At 45.1% G+C, this 22266-nt stretch overlaps 1 protein-coding gene across 4 annotated transcripts; it reads left to right on the forward strand.

Annotated features, from left to right (window-relative positions):
- The first annotated feature begins 1327 nt into the window (after positions 1-1327).
- Positions 1328-17640, forward strand: SLC6A14 (solute carrier family 6 member 14). 4 transcript variants are annotated; one of them, XM_087748947.1, is made up of 15 exons: positions 1949-2037; positions 2787-2955; positions 4726-4857; positions 6418-6579; positions 7880-8015; positions 8765-8897; positions 10738-10878; positions 11968-12196; positions 12281-12406; positions 12498-12616; positions 13820-13919; positions 14158-14267; positions 15295-15462; positions 16070-16252; positions 16999-17640. In XM_087748947.1, the coding sequence occupies exons 1-14, from the start codon at positions 1990-1992 to the stop codon at positions 16217-16219; spliced, it is 1923 nt and encodes a 640-aa protein (XP_087605073.1). In that variant the 5' UTR covers positions 1949-1989; the 3' UTR covers positions 16220-16252; positions 16999-17640. The 4 variants fall into 4 exon arrangements, with proteins under 4 accessions (XP_087605074.1, XP_087605073.1, XP_009463593.2 ...); XM_087748948.1 differs by lacking the exon at positions 1949-2037 and adding an exon at positions 1328-1342 and having other exon boundaries at positions 16070-17640; XM_009465318.2 differs by having other exon boundaries at positions 16070-17640.
- Positions 17641-22266: the final 4626 nt, after the last annotated feature.

Below are 22266 nucleotides of genomic sequence, written 5' to 3' on the forward strand. Positions count from 1 at the left end.
ATAGCTAACACAGAGGCAAAATAAAGCCCTGCTTCAGGCACAATTCTCTCTTTAATGATACTCATCTCGCCACTGCTCATCCCTGGAATTTTGACTGTGCTGTGGTTTTTATTTTTCTCCTTTAAATAAGAAAAGTGCACTAGAAACGAAACTTTCACGTGGTCAGAAACAGAACGTATCCCAGGAGTGATACCTCCAGTATAGTTTTACTTGTAGTCATCTTGAGTTACACAGAGAGAATGCCATAGTCAGTGACTCCACAACATTACAACATGCACTTAATCCTAATAAGGAGGGAGAGGCTGTGGCTAACAGGTTGTTTTTCATCTCGTTTCATTTCTAAACAAGCTGATAGCTAGCTCTGAATCATGAGATTGGAAAAGAACTTGGTGCTTTTGTCAGGCCCAGCATTGTTTACAGGAACATTTTTGTTCCCGGCTGGGGCGATAGTGACCCACAGATACTGAAGTTACCCAGAATCCAAACCAAAACCATGCTGTCTCATTTTATTTCAAATTTGTAACTCAGATCAAGATTGTCAAAAAGGTCTGTTTAGTTTATGTACAATTCAGATAGATAGACTTCGGAAGAATATTGACTGATTTCATGGTGTGTCCTCACTGTGGGTGGGTTTTGTATTCTTCCATACAGAACTAGCCTGAAGGCTTGTGTTCGGCGTTGTGGCTTGGCCACGTGAATCCAGAATTCCCAGGCAGCCCATGAAGGAGTGTTTTCTCACATTTCTAAAATAGAAGTCTCCTAGAGAACCTGCTGCACAGGGTGATAAAACACCATCTGATTTTTAGCATCCTACCTTTCAGACGCCGTCCCACACACTTCTCGCTCCTGGTATACCTCTCAGTCGTGGCTAGATTGAGCCATGCTGGGTAGCACTTTACTCAACAAAAAGTCCCACTAATTGAGGACAAAAAGTGTGTTTGTCACAGTGTGGATCTGAAAAAGCCATGGAAAAGAGCAGTTGGAAATGGAGGAGAGCAGTTAAGCAGCCAGTCCACCTGTGTCCCCTTGTGCCTGTACAAGGAGTGTGCTGTGGCCAGTGTCCTCCTGCCTGTCCTTAGGGGATGCCTGGGGAAGGTCACTTTGGTGGGAGAAGCGGGGGAGCACTTCAGAAAAGGTCCTTAAGTTGTTGCTCATTATATTCCTCCTCTGGAGAGGGCTTTGCTTTTATGACCTGCCCTTTTTGTGCCTGTCATGTGTAAGTGGAAGGCGTGTTTAGAAGCTGAGATTTCCGTACTGTTTAACCCCCTTGTGCCCTTTGCTTTCATGCATCTCCTGAGTCTAGACTCCAGCGTGGAGCAGGTTAAGAAGGAATGAGAGGCAGGTATGGGTGGAGAGGGAGCCATGAGCAGGGTCTCTGGGGGAGTGAATGTAGGTGAGGCAGCTGGGCAGCGGCTCTGTGGGGAGGAGCAGGCAGTAGTGGGGTCAGTGGTGCTGAGAAGGTCAGTGTGTGATGGGGAGGTGGCCTTCTACCCTGGAGGTAGAAGACAAGGGGGTGGGTGTGTGGGTAGGACTCGCAGAGGGGGAAGAAGGGCAAGGAGCGGGGGGCATGTTAGATGGCGAAGGTGGGGGGCAAAGAGGGGGGCAGACAGGGGCGCAAGGAGGGCTGCAGAGCCCGGGCTGAGGGAGCGAGCCCCGGCGGGTGCGCGGCGGGGGAAGTGGGCCGGGGTCAGGTGAGGAGGGGGCAGGCAGGGGGTGTTTAGGGGGGAAGTGGGCAGGAGGCCGGGCAGGGCAGGGCCGGGCGGGCGGGTGAGTGAGTGTTCCCAAGGAAGTGGGCGCGGGGCTGGAGGAGGGTCAGCGGGCGGGGGTGCGGCGGGAAAGCGGGCACGGGGCTGGGGCGGGCGGCGGGGGGTGCCCCGGGGGCGGGAGGTGCCGCATCGCCGGCGGGAGGGGCGGGCGGGAGGCGGCTCCGATAAAGGGCCGGGCGCCGGCCGGCGCGGGCAGAGCGGAGCGGCTCCGGCAGCGGCGGCCATGGGGATGCTCAGCCTGCCGGGCTTCCTCTCCTGCGGGAAGAAGAAGGTGGGGCGGCCGGGGGGGTGGCGGCTGGCCGGGCGCACCCGGGCAGGCGGGGTGTGGGGACACCTGGGCGGGTGTGGAAGCACCTGGGCAGGTGGGATATTGGGATACCTGGGCAGGTGTGGGCGCATCTGAGCGGGTAGGGTATGGAGGTGCCCAAGCAGGCATAGGGCACTCAGGCAAGCAGGGTGCAGGTACCTGGGCAGCTATGGGTGCACTTGAGCAGGTGAGGTATGGTGCACCTGGCCAGGTATGAAATTGTCTGGGCAGGTGAGATCCAGACAGGTATGGGAATATGGGGGCACTGGGGTAGGTAAAGAGGGATGAGCACCTGGGCAGGTATGGGGGCACCTGGGCAGGTGTGAAGGGCACCTGGGCAGGTGTTTTTAAAATGAGCATACAGGTGTGTGCTGGCGTGAACATCTGAACAGGTATGGGGCATCTGGACATGTGCAGGGGCAGAGTAGGGGAGTCCCCTGGAGGTGCTGCCCCCAGGAGCTGACAGCACAGGGGACTGAGGTAGGAGCAAGGCAAAACTGGGCATGAAGATTGTTTGGGCTCTCTGGCAGGACCCTCTCTAACAGGTCCATGCTGTCCTGCCAGGGATCAGCTGGACTGGCAGCCCACCTGGCTCTGCCCACCCGGTCTAGCTGCGCTGCCCAGCGATGCCAAGGTGCTGCTCTGGACAGAGAAATGACTGCCCTGCTTGCCGATGGGGCGATCCTGAGCATTCCCTCTTCTTCTCTTCCAAGGACTTCAGTTTGTCAAATGAAAAAGATGCCCACACCAGTGACAGCGATGAGAACTTGGAGCGTGGCAACTGGTCAAACAAAGGCGACTACCTGCTCTCCATGGTGGGCTATGCTGTGGGCCTGGGCAACGTCTGGCGGTTTCCCTACCTCACCTACCAGAATGGCGGAGGTACCTGTATTGAATGGCAGCGTCGGGTGGGCACACCTTGCTATCCCCAAGAGAGGGAGAAGGGCCAGCTCCAAGGGCCAGCCCTGAGGTTAGGCACGTTTTGTCAAAGCTGGATGTGAGCATCACCCTGGGAAGTGGGATAGAGCCTGCTGATGGGAATGGGAAGAGGAGTAGGAGGCATCTCTGTGCTTTTTGGGTACCAGCTGAGGAGGGGAATAGTATTTAGTTTTAATTGCAAACTTCCACCTGAGAATTCCAGAACTCTTCTGATTTACTCATGACCAACATGCATCTTTTTGTCAATGTGCCAATATCCTCTACTTGCCTAAATAGCTGTTCTCCCTCCGCAGTGCTTACCTCCCTGATATGTTTATAGAGAGCAATTGAATCCCCTCTCAACCTTTGTTTTGCCAGGCAAACAAGCTAAGCTGGAATAATTATCCATGCTCAATAATTATCCCCATCAGATACTTTGGAAGTGCGAGGCAGAGAGAGCCTCTACCTGTTTACACAATGAACTAGTGGCAAAGCCAAATGGAGGCACCGGCTTCTCTGGCTGCTATTTCAGAGCTTTGTCTACTTGCCAAGCAACCACTGGTAATCAAAGAGAGCGTAAACACCAAGTAACTGCAGAGGACTTACTTGTATGTACTTATTTGCTCTGCCTGACAGTTGTTGGAAGTCAAATTCTGGACTGTAAATGCAGCACAGCCCATACAGCTGCACGTGGAACACAAGGTGGCATTCTTGGTACAGAAGTTTCATTGGAGTGAGTTTGGCTGGGTTGTGTTACTTACAGTTTTGCTGAAGAAAATTGTGAAAACAAAATAAGTCATGAAACTGGCCCTTCTGCTAGACTTTTTTTTTCTTATCAGCCACAGCAGGCAGCTTTGCATTTAAAGCATATTTGTGCTGCTGCTTGTAATCTGATCTGTGCCCCTTGCCCACGATTGATAAAGGCAATGGTCACATCCTTGTCCTGAAACACAAGAGTAATCCAGTTAATTCTATGGGACTATTGACTTCCTTAAATTACAGCACGTATTTGCAGTTCCTTGCAGAACTGGTGCCTTTATTGCTTTAAGTTCACCGAGAGTGAACAGAGGACAGATTTCTGCAGGGGTATAGGGTCGTGTTTAGGAAACCTGTGCTCTCACTTGCCCTATCTTCTGCGCACACACAAAGAAGTGCCAGTCCCTCTCGCAGAACAGGGCTCTCATTGATATCAGGTTAATGTACACTTTAAAATGGGCTCGAACAAGAGCCGTGCTGAGATGCCATTTGACACAGGAGCCAGCCAACCATAGAAAATAATTTTCATGCTTTGACATCCAGTAGCTACTCTAACAGGGCAGTTGCAAATCACAGCTAAGTACATGAAGGAATCATTCTGTTCCTTTTTAAATTAAAAGCTGGAAGATGAAATAGAAAGCAGAACAAGCCAATGGTGCCTACAGCTGAGCAGTGTTCCTGCTTGTATGAGCGCAGTATGTCTTCGATAGTTCTTGTAAAATCCTTTTAATTCTATAAGAGAAGCCATCCCATGTAAATCACCAGTTCTCTTGGTAATCTGTGTCTCTACATTACAGGTACTCTTTAGTCTTATAGAAAACAGGATTTACAAACAAATCTCTATTCTGCAAGAAGCAAAAAACCCACAGTGGGATATTTGAGGTGGGGGGAAAAAGGGGAATATAAAATGTGATGCGAATACTGAGAGAGTCATTGTTTTCTCTGTGACTGTGGTTTTTTTTCCCTTTCTTCCCTCAGGTGCTTTTCTAATCCCATACACCCTGATGCTGGCATTAGCTGGCTTGCCCTTATTTTTCATGGAATGTTCCCTTGGGCAGTTTGCCAGCCTAGGGCCAATTTCTATCTGGAGAATATTACCATTGTTTCAAGGTTGGTATTGTTATGTTTCCCTAGATCTTTTTTAATCTAGTAATAAACAGATATGAGTTAATGATTTCTTTAGAAAGTTATTAATTCTGAGAAGCCAGTTCCTGTGTAGAGGTCAGTCTTATGTTTCCAGATAGATCTTCCTTATTATTCAATTAATAAACCAATGTGTATTAAAGACTTCCCCAAAAAGGTTGTCAATTATGAGAGGTTTTATCAATTCTGTGGTTACGCAGCACACCACCCCAACCTCAGCTGTCCAGGCAGAAGGAAATCACCGCTTGCTGTGTGAGGGAAAACCTCAGTTAAACACCTGGCGCTGTGTGCAACAGAGTGAAAATAATTTTTAGAAGTTAACTCTACCACTGTTTCTTTACACTTTACATCCTATGTAGCTTGCAAGGCAGTTCCATGTTGGATGGGCTAATTCTGTATTTGGCTGCCACCATTGGCACGGGCACATGGGTCTGATTGCTTTATGCAATGCTGTGCGGGTATTCATCCAGCTCACTGCCTTGGGAGTCATCTGCTGGTGTGATAAAATAGGCTAGACCTGGCTTCAGAAGGTGAGGTGCCTCTTGTGATAAAAGAAATAGTTGCACTCTGTAGTGGTAGTTTGTCTCTCTCTGTGATGGTTTGAATTTCATAGGGACATTTATGTGTTTGAAACAACTAACCGTGTGCTTTACTCACTCCTGTACGTCTAGGTCCTGTACCAATGGATGTAAAGAACTTGGTCTCGTTTGTCCTCTTTATCTAGCAGAGGAATTAATATAGGAACAAGGAAGTTTCTTTCTGATGCAATGAGAATTTTATTTGCCACCTTCTACAAAAACAAAAGAGAAGACAGTCTGGCTGGTTGCCTGAACTCTTTTTGCCAGTCTCTGTTCTGCAGCACAAACAACCTTTCATGACAGCAGTGTATTTAAATTTAAAGCAAAAGTCTGTAGACCGAGAAAACTTTTTATGTGTCTGTGAAGACATAAACTTAAATATAGTCTCTAAGATGATTGGGATAGTTTGGCAGACTTTCCCAAACTTGCAGAACAAAGTTCATTTTAACAAAGGAGGAGAACAGTTTTATTGACACAGATTTACTGTTCTGTGTTGCTTCTCATTTACTGGCAAAACTATTCATTACAATGGGATCTTTAAAATGGCCTGGTCAGTCCTGGTTTTTGTATAGTTTCTTTTATTTTATGAAGCAATCAAAGCTTCCCACTAAACTGGGAGAGAAAAAAAATACTGAATGTCTCCTTTAGACTTGGACTTAGTGACTAGTCCAGTTTTTCTGTGGGCCTGATTCAAACGCTGTGTCAAAACCACATTTGAGACGGCTGGTTTGGACCATATCCCTCATTTCATGGCTTTACCCTTTCCCTGTTCGGTTGCTGTTAAAAATTATTTAAAAAAAAACAAAACAAAACCCCCCAAAAAGCCCCAAACCCAACCCCAGCTTCTTCCCAAGTAGCCTTTTAAAAGTTAAGTGAAGGACATTCTTTCTTTTTTTTTTTTCAACCCAAGTTTGGGGTAGTTAAGACATTATGTCTTTTGGTTTCCTAGGAGTGGGCATCACGATGGTCATCATCTCAACATTTGTGGCGATCTACTACAATGTTATCATTGCTTACGCGCTCTACTACTTATTTGCCTCATTTCAAAAAGTGCTACCATGGTCAGACTGCTTTTCCTGGGCGGATGAGTTCTGCAGCAAAACACGATTAGGTACCGTACTTCACAGAAAGAGCTTAATATTACTGTTTTCGGTACTTGTACTTTTTACTGTTTTCTGGGAGAAATTATAGGAGCAAGACAGCTATGCATGGCTTGAAAAGTCCTTCCTGGAGCTTTGTCTCTGAACACACGGGAGTGATGTTTGTCTGCTTCCCTGGCACCAGTTCTGGGTGCTTGGGAGAGCTAGAGAGAGCTGGTCTGAAACCTCCTTGTTGCATGCTTTTTTTCCTCCTTTAAAATCTAAGGTTTCTCCTGGTACATACAGTCCCCAGAAATAACTGCATTCCTATTTCATCAGGTTTCATGGCAAAGCATATGCCCTCCTTACATAAAAGATATAGCAATACTCTTGTTTCATTGGGGTTTCTTTAATTACCACTTGCTTCCCCTGTGGCTATGGTAATCCCGAGCAGCAGTGAGGCACTAATTTCACACTTTATTAACTTTTTAGAACATATCTCCACACTATTGTTTTTGATGTTTGACAGCACGTGTACAGCCAAACACTTGTTATATCTCACCAGTTTCCATATCAGACCAGTTTAAGGCAAAAGGTGAAGTTGGTGAGATGATTAGTAGTTAGTACCCAGAAATGTGCTGCCAAGTGTTAATGTAATTGTAACTCCATTAACCACGTATCTGAAAATCTCTTTGAAGATTCATAAGTTTCATAAAATGAAGTTGAGGTGCTGTATTTAACAAAAAGTTGATGCTTGCTCATGGGCTAAACAAAAATATTTTAGCTCAAAATTTGTAAGTGCTGGAGGAATATACAACTGAACTGAAGAAGCTGTCCTGAAACAGGCTTCAACAAGACTTTTCCAGTAAATGCTGATATAATGTTATTTACTGTATGCTCTGGCAAAAAACATCCCAACTCAAAAAAACCCAAACAGCACCCTCCACCCCCCCACTAAGGAAAATGTTTAAAGAGCTCTAGTAAGTCCTCTGCCATAATAAGATGAAGTTGCTAGAGGATGATCTCTTTAACCTTGGTTTGGAACAAGGGTTTTCGTAGAGTAACCAAGGCTACAATCTTAACTATCCTCAGTTCTGATTTTTGCAAGTATTCTTGATGATAAGTGAAAGGTGGAGCTGAGCGCACCAGATTCTTGGTGTTTTGTCAAAGTAACAAAGTAACAGCTGCAAGTGATAGTTCAAGTTCATTTCTAAATATCGTTAGTAGGCAAACTGAAGCTGTAACTGTTTAGAAAATGTATTTGCTATAATAATCTGATTTTTATAATAGTCATCACTGTGTTAACAATCCCTTTTTCTCACTTGCTTTCAGTAAGCGACTGCAACGCAACCTTAGATGGAGAAACCATTCATGCAAACTACTCGTTCATCACAAGCAAAAATCTCACGTGTATGAATGGTACCATGAACTACAAACCGGTGCAATTTCCCAGTGAACAATACTGGAAGTAAGTAAATATTTTAAAGAAATTGGTAGAAATGCATTTATTATGCATTGTGGTTTTGAATGTATCTTCTATTTTTGTCTTCTCTTGCTGTCCAGAAACAATCTAGTCAAGAGGGGGTGGGCATGCAGGCCTGTGCAGAGGGGACTTAAAATTTGATTGATTAGTCTGGGCCCTTAAAAAAACAAAACCAAACATATAGAGAGAAGCAAAAGAGTCAACCTGTAGCAAACTGAAAAATACTCCAGCTTAAAGAAGTCCTCTTCTCTAGAGCCCTGATAGGGGCTACTTGTATAGCTTGTCTCCATGTATAGCATATGTTTTTTTTCCAGGAGTTACTGTGCAAAAGATATTAACCTTATTCTGAATCTGGGCCCATTGTGAACTTGCCATTTCTTTAGCCGCGTGGTTTCAATTTGCCTCACGTTCCTTGGGTTTCTGGGAACTGATTCTTCTTATGGGCTCTTCTCTTGCCATCAGTATTTAATGGTTAACATGAAAGACCTGAGGCGCAGGCCTAATGGGAGATGTGTGGAGAGCTGAGGGCTGGTAGACTTTAAAAAGAGGGGAAAAATGCAGTTAAATATTCAGTTTTTCAATGCCAATCACGCAATTCTAACTGCACGCTCATGGAAGCTGCTGCAGGGTCTTGTAATATCCACAGAAACCAGCTCACTTTCCTTCAAGAAGTGGCTGAAGAGGAGTGTGCGCTGCCATCGCCCTGTTCTCATTGCAGTGTTTTGTGCTTTCAGTAAAGTGGCTCTTCAGCGCTCGAGTGGGTTGGACGAGACCGGTAACATCGTGTGGTACCTGGCGCTCTGTCTCCTCCTGTCCTGGATGATTGTTGGAGCTGTGTTGTTTAAAGGAATAAAATCTTCTGGAAAAGTAAGTTAGGAAGAGCAACTAGCAGACTTCTGGCCTGATCCTGCCCTCCCAGTGTTAGTTGGACTCAGGGAAGGTTAGCACAAGGCAGGATGCAGTCCTAACCTGCCACCTTCTGCTGGACTCGGCATTAGACTTTCTTTCTGCTTCTTGGCTTCATAACTGTTACATAAAATATGAGTAAGGTGCTGATTACACAGCAATTACTTAACACATGGGTCTCTTAGCTCCACCAGGGCTGCCATGTATGTGGGGATCTTGCTGTCACGCATGTGATTCCAGCTGAGTTTTGGCAGTCACCCGGCCTGTTATGACAGATATATGCATGTGACCGCACACTTAAGCACACACCCTGGGAGCACCCCGGTAGTTATTTGCACTTCCAGACTAGTTGAGATGTTTGGACAATACAGGTCAAGTCCTGCAAACAGATGTGCGTGTGGAGGTTCCTGCCAGGTTGTGAAATGTTGGTACTCAAGATTTCAAGCTGCTTTTAGGGACCAGGTCCATAGGTGCTTGTATTCAGACTCTGGCTCTGCTGAGCTCCCATTTCCACGTGCTGGAGCATGGCTGCCTGGAGTTTTCCCTGGGCTAGGTTGGCTCCTCTCCAGACTTCAGGCAGGCTGAATTTTTATTCTTCCCTACCTGAGGCCCTTTTTGTGGTTTAGTTCCTTCCTCCCCATACTCCTTTCTTACCTCTATGTTGCATCTCCATCACTTACTTCTTCAGTCTCTGTTACCTCCATTCTTTCTCTCACCCGTTCTGCATTGATTTCTCCCCCCCCTTCAATTCCTTCTGTCATTGTGCCTTTCCATGGTTCCTCACTGCCTGTCTTCCTTTCCTCAGTCTGATATTTCCTCCTATTCTGCTTTCTATTTGGAGATTTCTGCCTTCTGTCTCAGCACTTCGGGGTGGAGTACCGGTGCTTTCCCAGACACAGTTGTTCTGCCGCACGGCTCCTCTTACACTCACATTCTTTGGGTTCCTGGCAATTGGCTCTTCCTGTTGTCACTTCTCTTCTGGCATGAAGGTAAGCCTCTTTGAGGAGTAAGGTAAGACTCAGAAGAATCTAGCTGGGCAGGAACAAGACAGAGATGAAGAGCGGAGAGAATTGACTATTCCAGGCAAATATGAAGGAGGTCTTCAGAAACAGCAGACTCACCACAGGATGGTGCAATGCTATGGCTTGGTGTAACCAGCAGTACCAGGTCAATTATCTGTCTGCGTAACACTGAAACTAAGACTTGAGAAACAACAGTATTGTTGAACATCACCTGTATAATAGCAGCACTGCTTAGCCCTGCTTCTGGCACGGATCCCATCACACTAGAAATTGTGTAGACAAACAACAAAAAAGTTCTGTGTCCAAGAGAACCTAAAAGTCCTTGTTCCCAGTAAAGAAAGCTTCCAGCATGGCTTTCCCCACTCCTCCCTTTCCCAGTCTCAGCAGGAGATAATTCCATCCTGGTCACCTAATTTTGACTGGCTTTCAGTTCGCATTCACTAGAAGCGTTGCCTAGCATGAGACCTTTGGGGTGGTTGAGTCCGAGCCTTGCTACAGCAGTAAATCATGTCAGAAAACACATTTCTGAAACTAGTTAAGTGCTATCTGAAAAGTGGATATGTGGCTTGGGCATTCTGCTTCTGCTGGAATGCAGCTCCAGAACCGGCTAAGCCAGATGGTTTAGTGCTTGGCGTGTGTTCACCTCCAGTCTCGCTTCCCTGGTCGCCTTTTTTTCATTTGTACCAGTAGACCTTAGCCTAAAACCTGGCCGTTCCTCCTGCACGGAGGTCTGTGCATCCCGTCACCTCTAATATGTGTCCCTGCCCTTCTTTCTGCAGGTTGTCTACTTTACCGCGCTCTTCCCGTACGTCATCCTGCTCATCTTGCTGGTGCGAGGTGCCACCCTAGAAGGTGCTATGGATGGCATCGAATACTACATTGGGAGACAGTCCAACATCACCAAGCTGATGGAGGCAGAGGTGAGAGGTAGCGTCAGCCCCAGAAGCGTGCCACACTTCTGTGGTTCTATGGGCTTGTCCCTTACAGAGCAACTTCTTTTTAATCCGGTCAGGTCCTTCTTCATGTCCTGCCCTGCATTTTGTATCTGCAGCTAGGTTCTGTTTTTTCAGCAACTCCCGGCTCATTTGGAAGTCTGAGCCACTATTCTAGCGACTCTCAATCGAAAAACCAGCCACCCTCTGCCCCCTCCCTGTCACACCAGACAGTGATGACAACTGTGGTAGTGCCTCTGAGCGGCTCTCGGAGGTTGTGCTGGAGTTTCATCTTAGCAAGGCCTGCTGAGAAAGTTCTTGCTATGGGATTAAGTGTTGCTCTCACATGCGTCCCACTTGCTTTGGTTGCTGATAATTTCAAGGGACTTTATCAGAAGGTTGGAGGGACCCTTGAGTTTGAAATTCAGGCTGTGCCTTGCCCGGGAAATTAGCTTGGGAAATTAGGTGGACCGGGAAGAGCACCTTGTGCAAAGGAAGCCTGGATTTTTTTGTCCTGGCTTATGTCAACATTAGTTCAGTTTTACCAAAAGCAAACATTAAGTGCGATATTTATTTGTGGTATTTTATGTGAGCATTTGGCACTAACTGAGGCACTGCAGCAAAGGCAGAAGTGGTTTGTCTGGGTCATGGTGTGAAGAACGCAAGTGGGAGAGCACATGGAAGTTCTCACTCCTGCAACCCGGTCCTGGTTTTCCTTATTCATTGGCACTGTGACAAGATTCATCTTGACAACCCACATATGTGAATGAATTGAATCTCTTCTTCAGGGCTACCCCAATAAGACTTAAATATTTGGCAACATACTTGGGATGTGACCTTCCTGAGATCATAGAAGACACTGTTTGGTCTTGAGACTGCAAGGTCACCAGTGTGCTGTATCCCACCTACTCTAAAACTCATATGAAATAGAATTAAATAGTCAGGCTAAATGCAAAAAACAAACAAACATAACAACAACAAAAAAACCCACCAAAAAACCTGGAGCTTCCACAGAGGGCAGACTTAAATGTTTATGATACATATTGTAAGTAATTCCCATGTTCTTATTTCTGGTAGGTTTGGAAAGATGCAGCCACCCAGATATTCTACTCCCTGTCCGTGGCATGGGGCGGGCTTGTTGCTTTGTCTTCGTACAATAAGTTTCACAACAACTGCTACTCGGATGCTATTTTCGTTTGTGTAACCAACTGCGCCACCAGCGTATTTGCTGGGTTTGCAATATTCTCTGTCTTGGGACATATGGCATTTGTGTCCGAGAGACCTGTCTCGGAGGTCGTGGACTCAGGTAGGCTAGTCATCGCGCTGTCAGTATCGGGACTTGCTTTGACCAAGGCATGACAATAACCTCCTTTCTTCCACTACTTTCCAGGATTTGATCTGGCATTTGTAGCCTACCCAGAGGCTCTCTCCAAGTTACCAGTTTCTCCTCTGTGGTCCTTCTTGTTTTTCTTCATGCTCCTGCTCTTGGGCCTTGACTCTCAGTTTGCCACCATAGGTGAGTGGGGTTTTAAGTAACCCGTGGCTTTTCAAATGAACGTTACCTTTCTTAATTGTGCTGCTCAAAACCCACACTTCTTCCTTTGCAGAAACACTTACAACCACCATACAAGATATATATCCTGAAGTGATGAAAAAGTTAAGAATCCCTGTAACCTTGGGTGTGTGCATATTGCTCTTCCTTCTTGGTCTTACCTGTGTTACTCAGGTAAGACACTAAATTCTTTTTTGGCAGTGGGTTTAGTTATGCTGCAAGTGATAAACTCAAGTGAAAGTATCCTTTCCAACTCTTCCTGTTTGCATGGATCGATCTGAGAGACTCCTGAATTCTGCCAGTGTGCCTGGACATGCAAATAAGAAATTCCCAGAGGGAAGCTTGAGGAACCTAACGTATTCTGTGATTATGGAACTGAGATATGCTTTTAAATAGAAGGCCCGTACAGAGCCTGTGAATCACCAACCTGATTTACTGCTCCTCAGTTCAGGAGGTTATTTGTGTAATCTCAAGCGTACGCATACAGTGTGCGTGCAGTGCTGCGGGTACCGCTAATAGATGCCAGTGGGATCTTTTTGTTTATAACTGACTACCAAACAGGACAGGATTTGAGAAATAGCTTATTCATGTCATAAAAACCTATTAGCTCACAAGCATCTGTAGAATGTATGGTTACTTCTCCTGTGTGTGTGTATACACACACACATATTAAAGGAATTTTAAGTACACTGTGTAAAATTTCTTGAGGCAATTGCTTTCAAGGATATAAAGGTTCATTGCAATTACTCCATCTAGAAATGCAGATTTATATATGCAATTAGGCTGAGAACATGAAGATGATAATTGTGGTGAATAGACAGTTGTATGGTCAAGCAAAGCACATATGTTATGAAACACAATGGCAGGGAAGCTTGCGAAGGACTTCGTACACAAGAGTGTGAAATGGCCTAAAGCTTGTTTCCTGCTCTGTGATCCTGCTATTGCATGCTGGCGTTTAAAGCTGTGTTTAACCCACATGGAAAACTTGTGCATATAGGAGTATAGAAGCCGACCAGAACTGATAACTGGTATAGCTGTTGCTGTAGCTCAGTATTAAAACTTCAGCACCAGCTTGAATACAGTAAGTTCCAAATTTAAATCTTGCTCTCAGCTGTTTATATGTACTCTGCATATACATATATCTTCTTATTAGTATACAGATCTACAGGATTTCGTCAGAAGTGCTTTTCAACCTGACACAGAGATATTTAAATGAAGTAATGTTCACAAATGTGTACTTAATCTAGAGAACTGGGGATTTTAAAAACTCAGACTGGTGATTAGTTAAACTGGCTTGAGCAACGCAACTTATTTGATTTGCATAAAGACATTACTGGGACTGGGTACATTTTTACCTCTTTATTGTTTGTTCTATAGGCAGGAATTTACTGGGTTAACCTAATAGATCACTTTTGTGCTGGATGGGGAATCCTTATTGCAGCCGTCCTGGAGATAATAGGCATCGTCTACATTTACGGTAAATTATTTACATTGAAAATCAATGATCTGACTATGCAATCCCACGCACAGGGTATATTAAACATGAATTACCACAATAAGGCATTTATAACTTAACCATTAAAGCTTTTCAGCCAGTTACCACAGAGCTGGAGAAACTGACCTTGACCATTGCCTTTCTTCTGTGCCTTTTGAGTAACCACATCTGCAAGGGAGGCACCTGCTTTACAATGCACCCTACGATTGTCTTTCAACAGGAGGAAACAGGTTCATTGAAGACATTGAAATGATGATTGGAAAGAAGAGCCGTTTATTCTGGCTGTGGTGGAGAATGTGCTGGTTTTTCATCACTCCTGTGCTCTTAATGGTGAGTGTAGATGACTGATTTGTGTTAGTGTGACAGAACTTAATAACTGGATATTGAAGAAGTTTCCACGTGTGTGTGTAAAGCCACAGGGTGTGGCTGTGCCAACGAAGCAAACTATATTCTATATGTGTTTTCCGATACGCACCGCTCCTCCTTGGGTCCTCTCCAGGAGAGACTGGACCTTCAGATCAGTTGCTTGTGAACTGGGTCTACACTCTGAGGAGTAACACAGAACAACCAGATTGTTTGTTGTAGCAGCTGAATTATCTTCATTTCAGACTGAGAAAATGTTTTGAATACCTAATTATTTTTTTTTCCCCTCTTTGAGGGAAATCCCATTTTCAGGACAAATCCCTGGCTTGGGTTTGCTCTTTGGATGTCCAGCTGTTCCCCTGTCTAACTGAGACTTTTTTATGTCCTGTTATGTGTGTCTCATTTTTTTGTTACTTCTGTACTTCTAATTGTGAGTGTAGATGGTTAGATTATCTTACTATGAGAGAATTCATTAAGATCCCAAATCCAGTAGTAGTGCCAAGTCACTCTGGCCAGCACATTACCTTTAATCTGTCCGGACTACAGTTTAGAAAATGCTGCTCCTAAAATGTCTTATTTCTGCAGCAATAGTTGCCAACAGTTAATCTTGGATTCTTTCCCATATTCCTGTAAATAAAGGAACATGGGAACATATAAAACATACAGAGAAAGGTACTGGGCTCATCCAGCAGCTTATATCTTCTCCAATGTAAGATTTCAACAGAACCCAGAGCTCAAGTTCTGTTTAAACATAGATATACTTGAAGTGTTAGGGAGCATATCAGTGTTTTCTTCAGTCTTACTGCTTGGCCATGACTGAACACCAAATCCTGCACAAGCATTCTCACACTCGGAAAGCAAGAGGCAACTGTGCAGAATTGGTAGATAGCCCCCCTCCCCCCTTTTTTTTTAACCAACTTGAAAATACAGTGCAAGTTCAAGTTAGCTGGAAATCTGCTTTTCTCGCTTAATCTTTTTGCCATTTTTTTTATAGACAATTTTGGTCTGGTCTTTGGTCACATTTTCACCTCCCACTTATGGCTCAGTGTCATATCCAGCCTGGGGAACTGCTGTTGGCTGGTGCATGATTATCTTCTGCGTCATCTGGATTCCCATCGTCGCTATTGTAAAAATAGTTAAAGCTGAAGGAAACTTTTGTCAGGTAAGGGCACAAAAAAAGCTGTCATAGCCTCAAACCTTGCTTTCCTTGGCATTATCAGGAACGCCTGTGCTTTCTTCTCAAAAACATGTTCAGTACTTTGAGGTGTTTGTTAATTGGATTTTTAGACCAAAACACACCTCTGGTAGTTGCATCAGAGGCAAATTTACCCTACTGTGTTCTGATAAGAAGATAGAGTCTAATCCTCAGGAGTGCACCCACGCGTTTAAGAGCGATTTTCATGGTTTCTGTTGTTATTCCAGCTGCTTTAAATTCTCAGAAGAATTTCTATCACTTTCTATCCCCATGTAATTTTCTGGAGTTTTGCCTCCAATTTCTCACAGAAACAAGCAAGTGCAAGATCTGAGGTACGCTCTTCTTACCAAGCTTTGCCAAAGAGTCCTGCTGGTCGTACCTTTGCCTGCTTATTTGACTTCAGTGTCCAGAATCCACTGAACCCAAAGACATTTGGAATGATTTTAAAAAGCTTTGGTGATTTGTTTGCCATTTGTTGAGTTGCAGGGCATATCTAGAGTTACAACTTTACTGAACTTTAAAAATAGCCCAGACTAAGGTAAGACATCAAACGCCTCTTATTTTTGCTTTCCAGCGCATTGTAAGATGCTGCAGGCCTGCTGCAAACTGGGGTCCCTACCTGGAATGTCACCGAGGAGAAAGATACAGCCATATTGTAGATCCGAAAAAGGAAAAGGAACACGAGATTCCTACTGTGTCTGGCTTTGTATACACTCAACAATGAGACGGCCATTTGGATGACAAATTTTTAACATAGGTGTGGTTTTTTTCTTTAACTATTAGAAAGTGACAATGCAAAACAACAACAACAAAAAGCAAATTAATCCTCTGCCCTTCAAAACCCAGCCCCCAAGCGAAAGCAAGCCATATTATTTATTTTTAGTGCTGTGTGTTTGGGGAGGAACAGGTAAATTAGACACTGAGATCTCCCCAGATACTTAGGCTGAGAGGGCAAGAAAATGTGTTGCAGGCTCCCCAGGCATGCTTAACCCCATCCAACCAGTATCCAGCTGGACTGCAGATATGGGTGTGGAAGAGAACAAAGACACGTTCTGGTGCTCCCCAGCTACAGGGAATTTGAGCCAAAAGGTGCTGTGCTTTCATGCCCCAATGTGCTGTGGGCAGTTTCTACCTTCTGCTGTGCTTTGCCATCCATAGGGGTGTGCAGTCGGCGGAGAGGTGAACGGGTGTGCTGCTGCCTGGCACTGTCGCTCAGGGAACAGGAATCATTTTTCTCTGTCTAAGCCTTGCTCAGTACTGTGAGGCTGCTCAGGATTTGATGTTGACTGCAGTGTGCGTGTGTTTTGTCTGTGCATCTAAATATTGAGTGGCAAAAAATGGCCATCACAGGAAATAAGGCTTTAACATGGTGAAAAGCAGGCTTCTTCATTTCTCATTATTCCCCTTGGAATCCCCAAAGAGCCATCTTTTGTGTCATGCCCTGTGCTCAGCGTTCATCTGTCTATAATTAAAAAATTCTCTGTTTCCATATTCTGTCACTAGGCTCTGCAGAATGAAACCATTGAATTCTGGTGTATCTGATCTCCTACACTCACCAAGGCTTTACCTATCAGTTTGTTTTCTGCATCTTTTGCTCAGGCTTGGGTTTTCCCTTCCAAAGGAGACCCAAAATGCTTGTTAAAGATTCAGTGTTATCAGTGTTGTGGTAGAGCCAAAAGAAGCAGAACTTTACCCCAAGTGAAGGTTACAACTGCCTTGTAGTGCTGTTACTCCAAAATTTGCTGAAATCAAGAGATTATTGAAAAGTTAAGAAGTTTGTAATGAATTTGGGAACACAGACTTATGCTTCTACCTAGGAACTAGTGTGTTAGGTTAAGAGAACCTGACTTCACTCATAATACAAGTGAATTCCTGACAAAGGAAAGAAGACCTATGGATTGAATGAATACATTTTGTGTGCTGAGGAACGTCTCTCTCACTGTGATAATGGTTCCTTAGGAACAACGCAGCAGGGTTTCTAGCTGTCATTTCCTCTCAGGGCTTTGCCACTGTTCCTGGACATGAAGGAATGTGGATAGTGGCTTGTTGCCCAAGCTGCATACCTTGGTGTATGTTTTATACTGGTGTTTTTGTGACAAATCAACACTTTATGGCAAATAAAATGTGGTTTTCTGTTTTTAATGATTTTGGAGCTGGAAAATAAGATTTCAACCTTTTGTATGGAGTCGGGGGGAGGCAGTTGGTGGGAAGTGCCACGAACTCTTCTATGATCCTTTGAGTCTTTGGGAGACTGAATGGGAAAGATTTAAACCTCCAGGAAGCCTTTTCTTATAGAAGTTAGGATCTAGTGCAATAGCCCTATTTTGGAGCAGGCTCAGAAAATACAGAAAGTAATTGAGTGGGAATTAATCAAAACGACTGTGGGATTAGAGCCTGTAACAGAAGCTGGTGAAGAGGACCCCTTTCCTGCACTCCAGCTGCTCTAGGGTCATGATCTAGCCACGGACCAGCAGAAAACAGTGCTGTCGCTGGCCCTGATGTGTGGGGAGGCTGGGAGCGGGGGCAGGCTGAGCTGCAAAGCTGTGGTTCTCATCCCCCAGTGCACATCCATTGGAGCTGCCACAGTGGGCAGCCCTTCATACCTGGGAAGGGGCAGGCTCTGGGAAGGAGAGAGAAGTTAGTCAAGTCACAAGTGAGAGTGTTCCAAGAGGTGGTGGGGAAGCAGGCTGGCCAAACCAGCTTCAGAAAGAATCCAGGAAAGTTTTGGCAAAAGAGGTGCTGAAGGCTAATACCAGCCATCTACCACCCTGTGGGAAGCCCCTGCTGCTGCACGCAGGCTCCTTTGAGGCTGCTTCTGCTCTGGACTTGTCTTATGGGCTTCTAGGAGCTGTTTTCATGGTGTTGCACTATCAAAGCCTCCCAGAAGAGTGACAGAAGACAATTTCTCAAGGGCTGGGAATCCAGTTTTGGTGCTTTCTCTCCAAGGTAAGAAAATCCCCCTGTTCTGCAGGCAAGGTTTGCTCTCCTGGCCCCTGGCAGAGCTGGGATCCCTCTCTGTGTGTGCATGTCTGACATCTTCCCAGTTCATCCAGTTTCTGTTGCTCTCTTTGGATGACCTGACTGCTGGCATCTGCTGAGGAGTCTCAAAGAGTATTTAGGAGTTGGCATTCATATTCCTCACCTGCCACAGCTCTGGCCAGCAGCTAGGGTTGTTCAATAGCCCCTGAGGGTTATCGAAGTGGTTGTGTCCCTCAGCGCTGCTCTGGAGGCAGGCTGGACCCAGCAGACCTGGGCACCTTCCTCACCCACGCAGGCTGGCGCCCAACATCCTGGTGTTCGCTCGGTTGAAAAAGCAGCAGTGTCAAGCAGTGCAGTGTTCCTGGTAAGGGAGGATGCTCTGTGCTGAGCAGGGGGTTCAATGTCTGGGGTTTGGGGTTTTGTACTTTGAGGGAAAGAAAGAAAATGGTTCTGCTTTGGATCAAGCTAAACAGGAGTGCAAGGAAAATTGGAAAGAGAAAAGTAGAAGTAGGAAAGTACATTCCCTTTGGATTGGCTCAAAACTCAAGTATGTTTTCAGTCAGGAGAAAGAACGCAGATGTGTGTAGTTCTAAAAAGCCACATCTATAACATGAAAACATTTAAAAAGAGGTATTTCAACTGGCATTTGTGTATGTATGTAACGTGATTAGTTAGGGGCCAAGCTTATGAAAGCAAATTTAAAACCCGAAAGTTATTTCTATTGTGGAGACTGTTCATAAGCATGAAGTCAAATTTAAAAGAAAACAAAAATAAAAAGTATTTCATTTCTACCCCATCACCTATTTGCAATAGGCCATTTTCCAGCCGGGCTGCCTGGCGGTGCGCTAACCAGCAGAGAGCAGCGGCTGCCCGGGATGCTGGCCCGCTCGCTCGCTGCTTGGCGGCTCTGGGCACTGTGTTATAAAGCAGCAGCCGTAAAGCTGAGTCATTTGGCACTGGCTCCTGCCTGGCTGGCGGCTGTTGAACAGCGTCTGAGCTTTGAATCAGACTGGCGGTATCGAGAGGATTTTTTTTATCCAGTTCCAGATGTGTGAAAAAGATAGCTGGTGCGCCTGTTGAACTCCTGTGTGGCTTGAAGCCCAGCATTACGGTAGCAACACAGCTGTCCTGTTAAAGCTACTCTGGCCTCTGCCAGCTGGAGTTGACCATGGGTTCTCTTGGCAGACCAGTTGTCCCAGTAAGTGGAGCTTTCCAGTCCCACAACTCAATTTTGTGACACTTTGTGCACCCCCACTCCCAAGTCCCCAGCGTCCTCACCCTGTTCTCATTCTGTGGCTGTGGATGATGTGGCCTTGTTGAGGTGTCCTCTTCCTAGCTTTTTTTTCTTTTTTATTTTTTGTAAGAAGCATCAGCATAGACCCAGAAGAAGCATGTGTGTTTTTAATTGAAGGCTTTATTTTCTTGTTACAGCTTTAAATCTAATTTTCCATCATTTCATGGGTCTATAGCAGGGCTTTGTGCCATAGTTTGGCTTCAGATTCATGGCAGTGGCCGTATTTGAAGTGGGCACCATGGCACCACAGCCAGTCTCTGAGGGATGGGACATCTGCCACACAGTTGTAGCGTGGCTGTTTGGAGAGGGATGAATGAGAAGTGAGAGGTACCAGCGTGTGAGCAGAGCTGACTTGCTGGGGAGCCACACAGGAGCGAGAAGGTGATTGCACAGCCCATCTGTTGAGGGCAAGATCATGTATTTCCTATGAGTCACTTTTTGAACAGGTTGGGAATGCTCCACAAAGTCTGATACAGCAGAAAAATCCCAAAATGTTCAAACTGAAACTGGTCTTGAAACAAATTAATGTCTGCTGGCCCCACAGAAATTACTGGGCCAAAAGGGTTTACATTGTGGGAAGAACCTGATTTCAGTGACGTTTGCTTTTTAGTCCAAATGGTCTTTGTTTTGGAAGGTTAGTAAATACAGACTACAAAGTACTGAAGAAGAAAAATACTGAAGTTTAATGAACACCTCTTGAAATTAAAAAAATTATTTTCTCAATCTGAGCTGCTTTGGAAGGGAGGTGAGGGGGAAGTTGACATTTTGGCTTCTTGATTTGGAATGAGGAAATTGTTGTTACAACTGCCTGAAGGATGAGAAAAATCTTTTCCAGTTTAGCTCTGTGATGCAAATAGGGCAAATGCTGGCAGAACCCTTTAAAGAGAAAAAACTTGTTACCCTAATGGTGTTAGTTATTTTTTTAAAAGTTAATATTTGGTCATCCCTTAAGGGGATTTGGGAAGCCCATATCTAATTTCAGGTTCCTGTGAGTCCCAGGGAAGCTTCAGATTCTCTGTGTAGATTAGCCTTTTGGGTAGACAATATAGCGGAGAGGGAAAAAATGAACTGAAATCTATAGGCTGTAGGTAAATGGCACTTGATGAAGGGAATGAGGAAAGAAGACGATATATAGAACTGATTGTTCCCGTGTAAGTATTTTTCATTGTTTTTTGTAGATCAGTTGTCTGTAAAAATATGGGGTAACTGGGTATATCAGCACGTAGAGGGTGGACGACCAGCTCCTGGCTCTGGTTCTCCCTGTCCTCTCTCTTGCCTCAGTGGGGGAGTCTCTCGCTCTACTCAGTGACACAGAGGGAAATGAAATAAGTGTGACCTGAACTGCATGTGGGGAGAGATTTTCCTCCACTCTGAACTGTCCCTGGCTCATCAGCTCATGCTGATTGCAGCTGCAGTTTCACTCTGAGTCTTTTGGCCAGATGCAGTTTGAGGTCTGTGTTGCCACAGCCCCTCCAGCTCTGGTCCTGGTGCCTGGTTAGCAATACTGTTGAGCTTATTGCTACGCAAGAAGTAATGACCTCGGTCTACACTAGCTTGACATAATGATGTGTTTAAACCGCAAAACAAAAAATAACCGGTGCTGGTAGTTTTTGTCACAGGATCAGTAGATCCCCTAGAACCATAGAAAGCAGATGACTCACAGACCGCAACCTCTGACAGGCAGGGGAGGAGGTGACGTGGGACTGGGAAGCTCTGGTGAAAGGGAAGATGGAGCAGCAGGTTAAACTGGATCTTCCACTGAAGGAAATGCAGTGGGAAATAGCAGCCTTACCTGGGCTGACTCTGCTCGATCAAAGTCAGGCTGACTGATAGCACAGTCACAGCTACTGAAAGAAGGTTTTCTTCTTCAATAAAACATTCTCAAGAAGGCTTGAGATAACTTTCTTGAACTGATTTGTCAGTGTGTGATAACTCAGCCTATTATGAAAGAGTAAAACTGCACCTCAGTGAAGCATGGAGTCAGCATGGAGGTGAAGTGCATGTGCGCGTCTTGAATATGATGCGCAGCTCCCGCAGCCCAAAAGGCAGCGCAGAATTGCAGAGGTACAGAGAACGGGCCAAAAAGACAGCCTGGGTGTTGAAGTAGGCTCTGCTCAGCAAGCAAGTAAAAGGTACAAGGATTTTGCTTTGCAAAAAATCAGGGCTGGAGAGCAGAGCCAATAGCCGTCTATGGAAATAATGAGAAGTGTAATGAAGGGGACTAAGGAATGGCTATTCACTATTTCTAATAATTCTAGAACCAGAGAAAAGACAGGAACTTACCAGGTGGCAGCTTTAAAATGAAAGGAGGAATTTTTTGTCCAATGCTCAGTCCAGCTGTGGAGCTCCTTGCCAAAAGGTGTTGGTACTAAATGGTTGCATGCCTTCAAAATCATTCAGAAACACTAATGGAAAAAAACTCAACCTCCAACAAGATTCTACTTCTGGTTCAGGAAACTTTGAGAATACTAGGAAAGCAGGTTTGTAATGCTTCTACT

This window comes from Nipponia nippon, unplaced genomic scaffold (genome assembly GCF_047370975.1).
Source record: "Nipponia nippon isolate SJK-2023a ecotype South Korea unplaced genomic scaffold, ASM4737097v1 scaffold_12, whole genome shotgun sequence".
Classification (NCBI taxonomy): Eukaryota; Metazoa; Chordata; class Aves; order Pelecaniformes; family Threskiornithidae; genus Nipponia; species Nipponia nippon.

Coding starts and splice junctions, on each gene's coding strand:
- SLC6A14 (XM_009465318.2), top strand. CDS start 1,990: ATGGGGATGCTCAGCCTGCCGGGCTTCCTCTCCTGCGGGAAGAAGAAG. Junction 6,580..7,879: donor CTGCAGCAAAACACGATTAG/GTACCGTACTTC, acceptor ACTTGCTTTCAG/TAAGCGACTGCAACGCAACC. Junction 12,197..12,280: donor CTCGGAGGTCGTGGACTCAG/GTAGGCTAGTCA, acceptor ACTACTTTCCAG/GATTTGATCTGGCATTTGTA.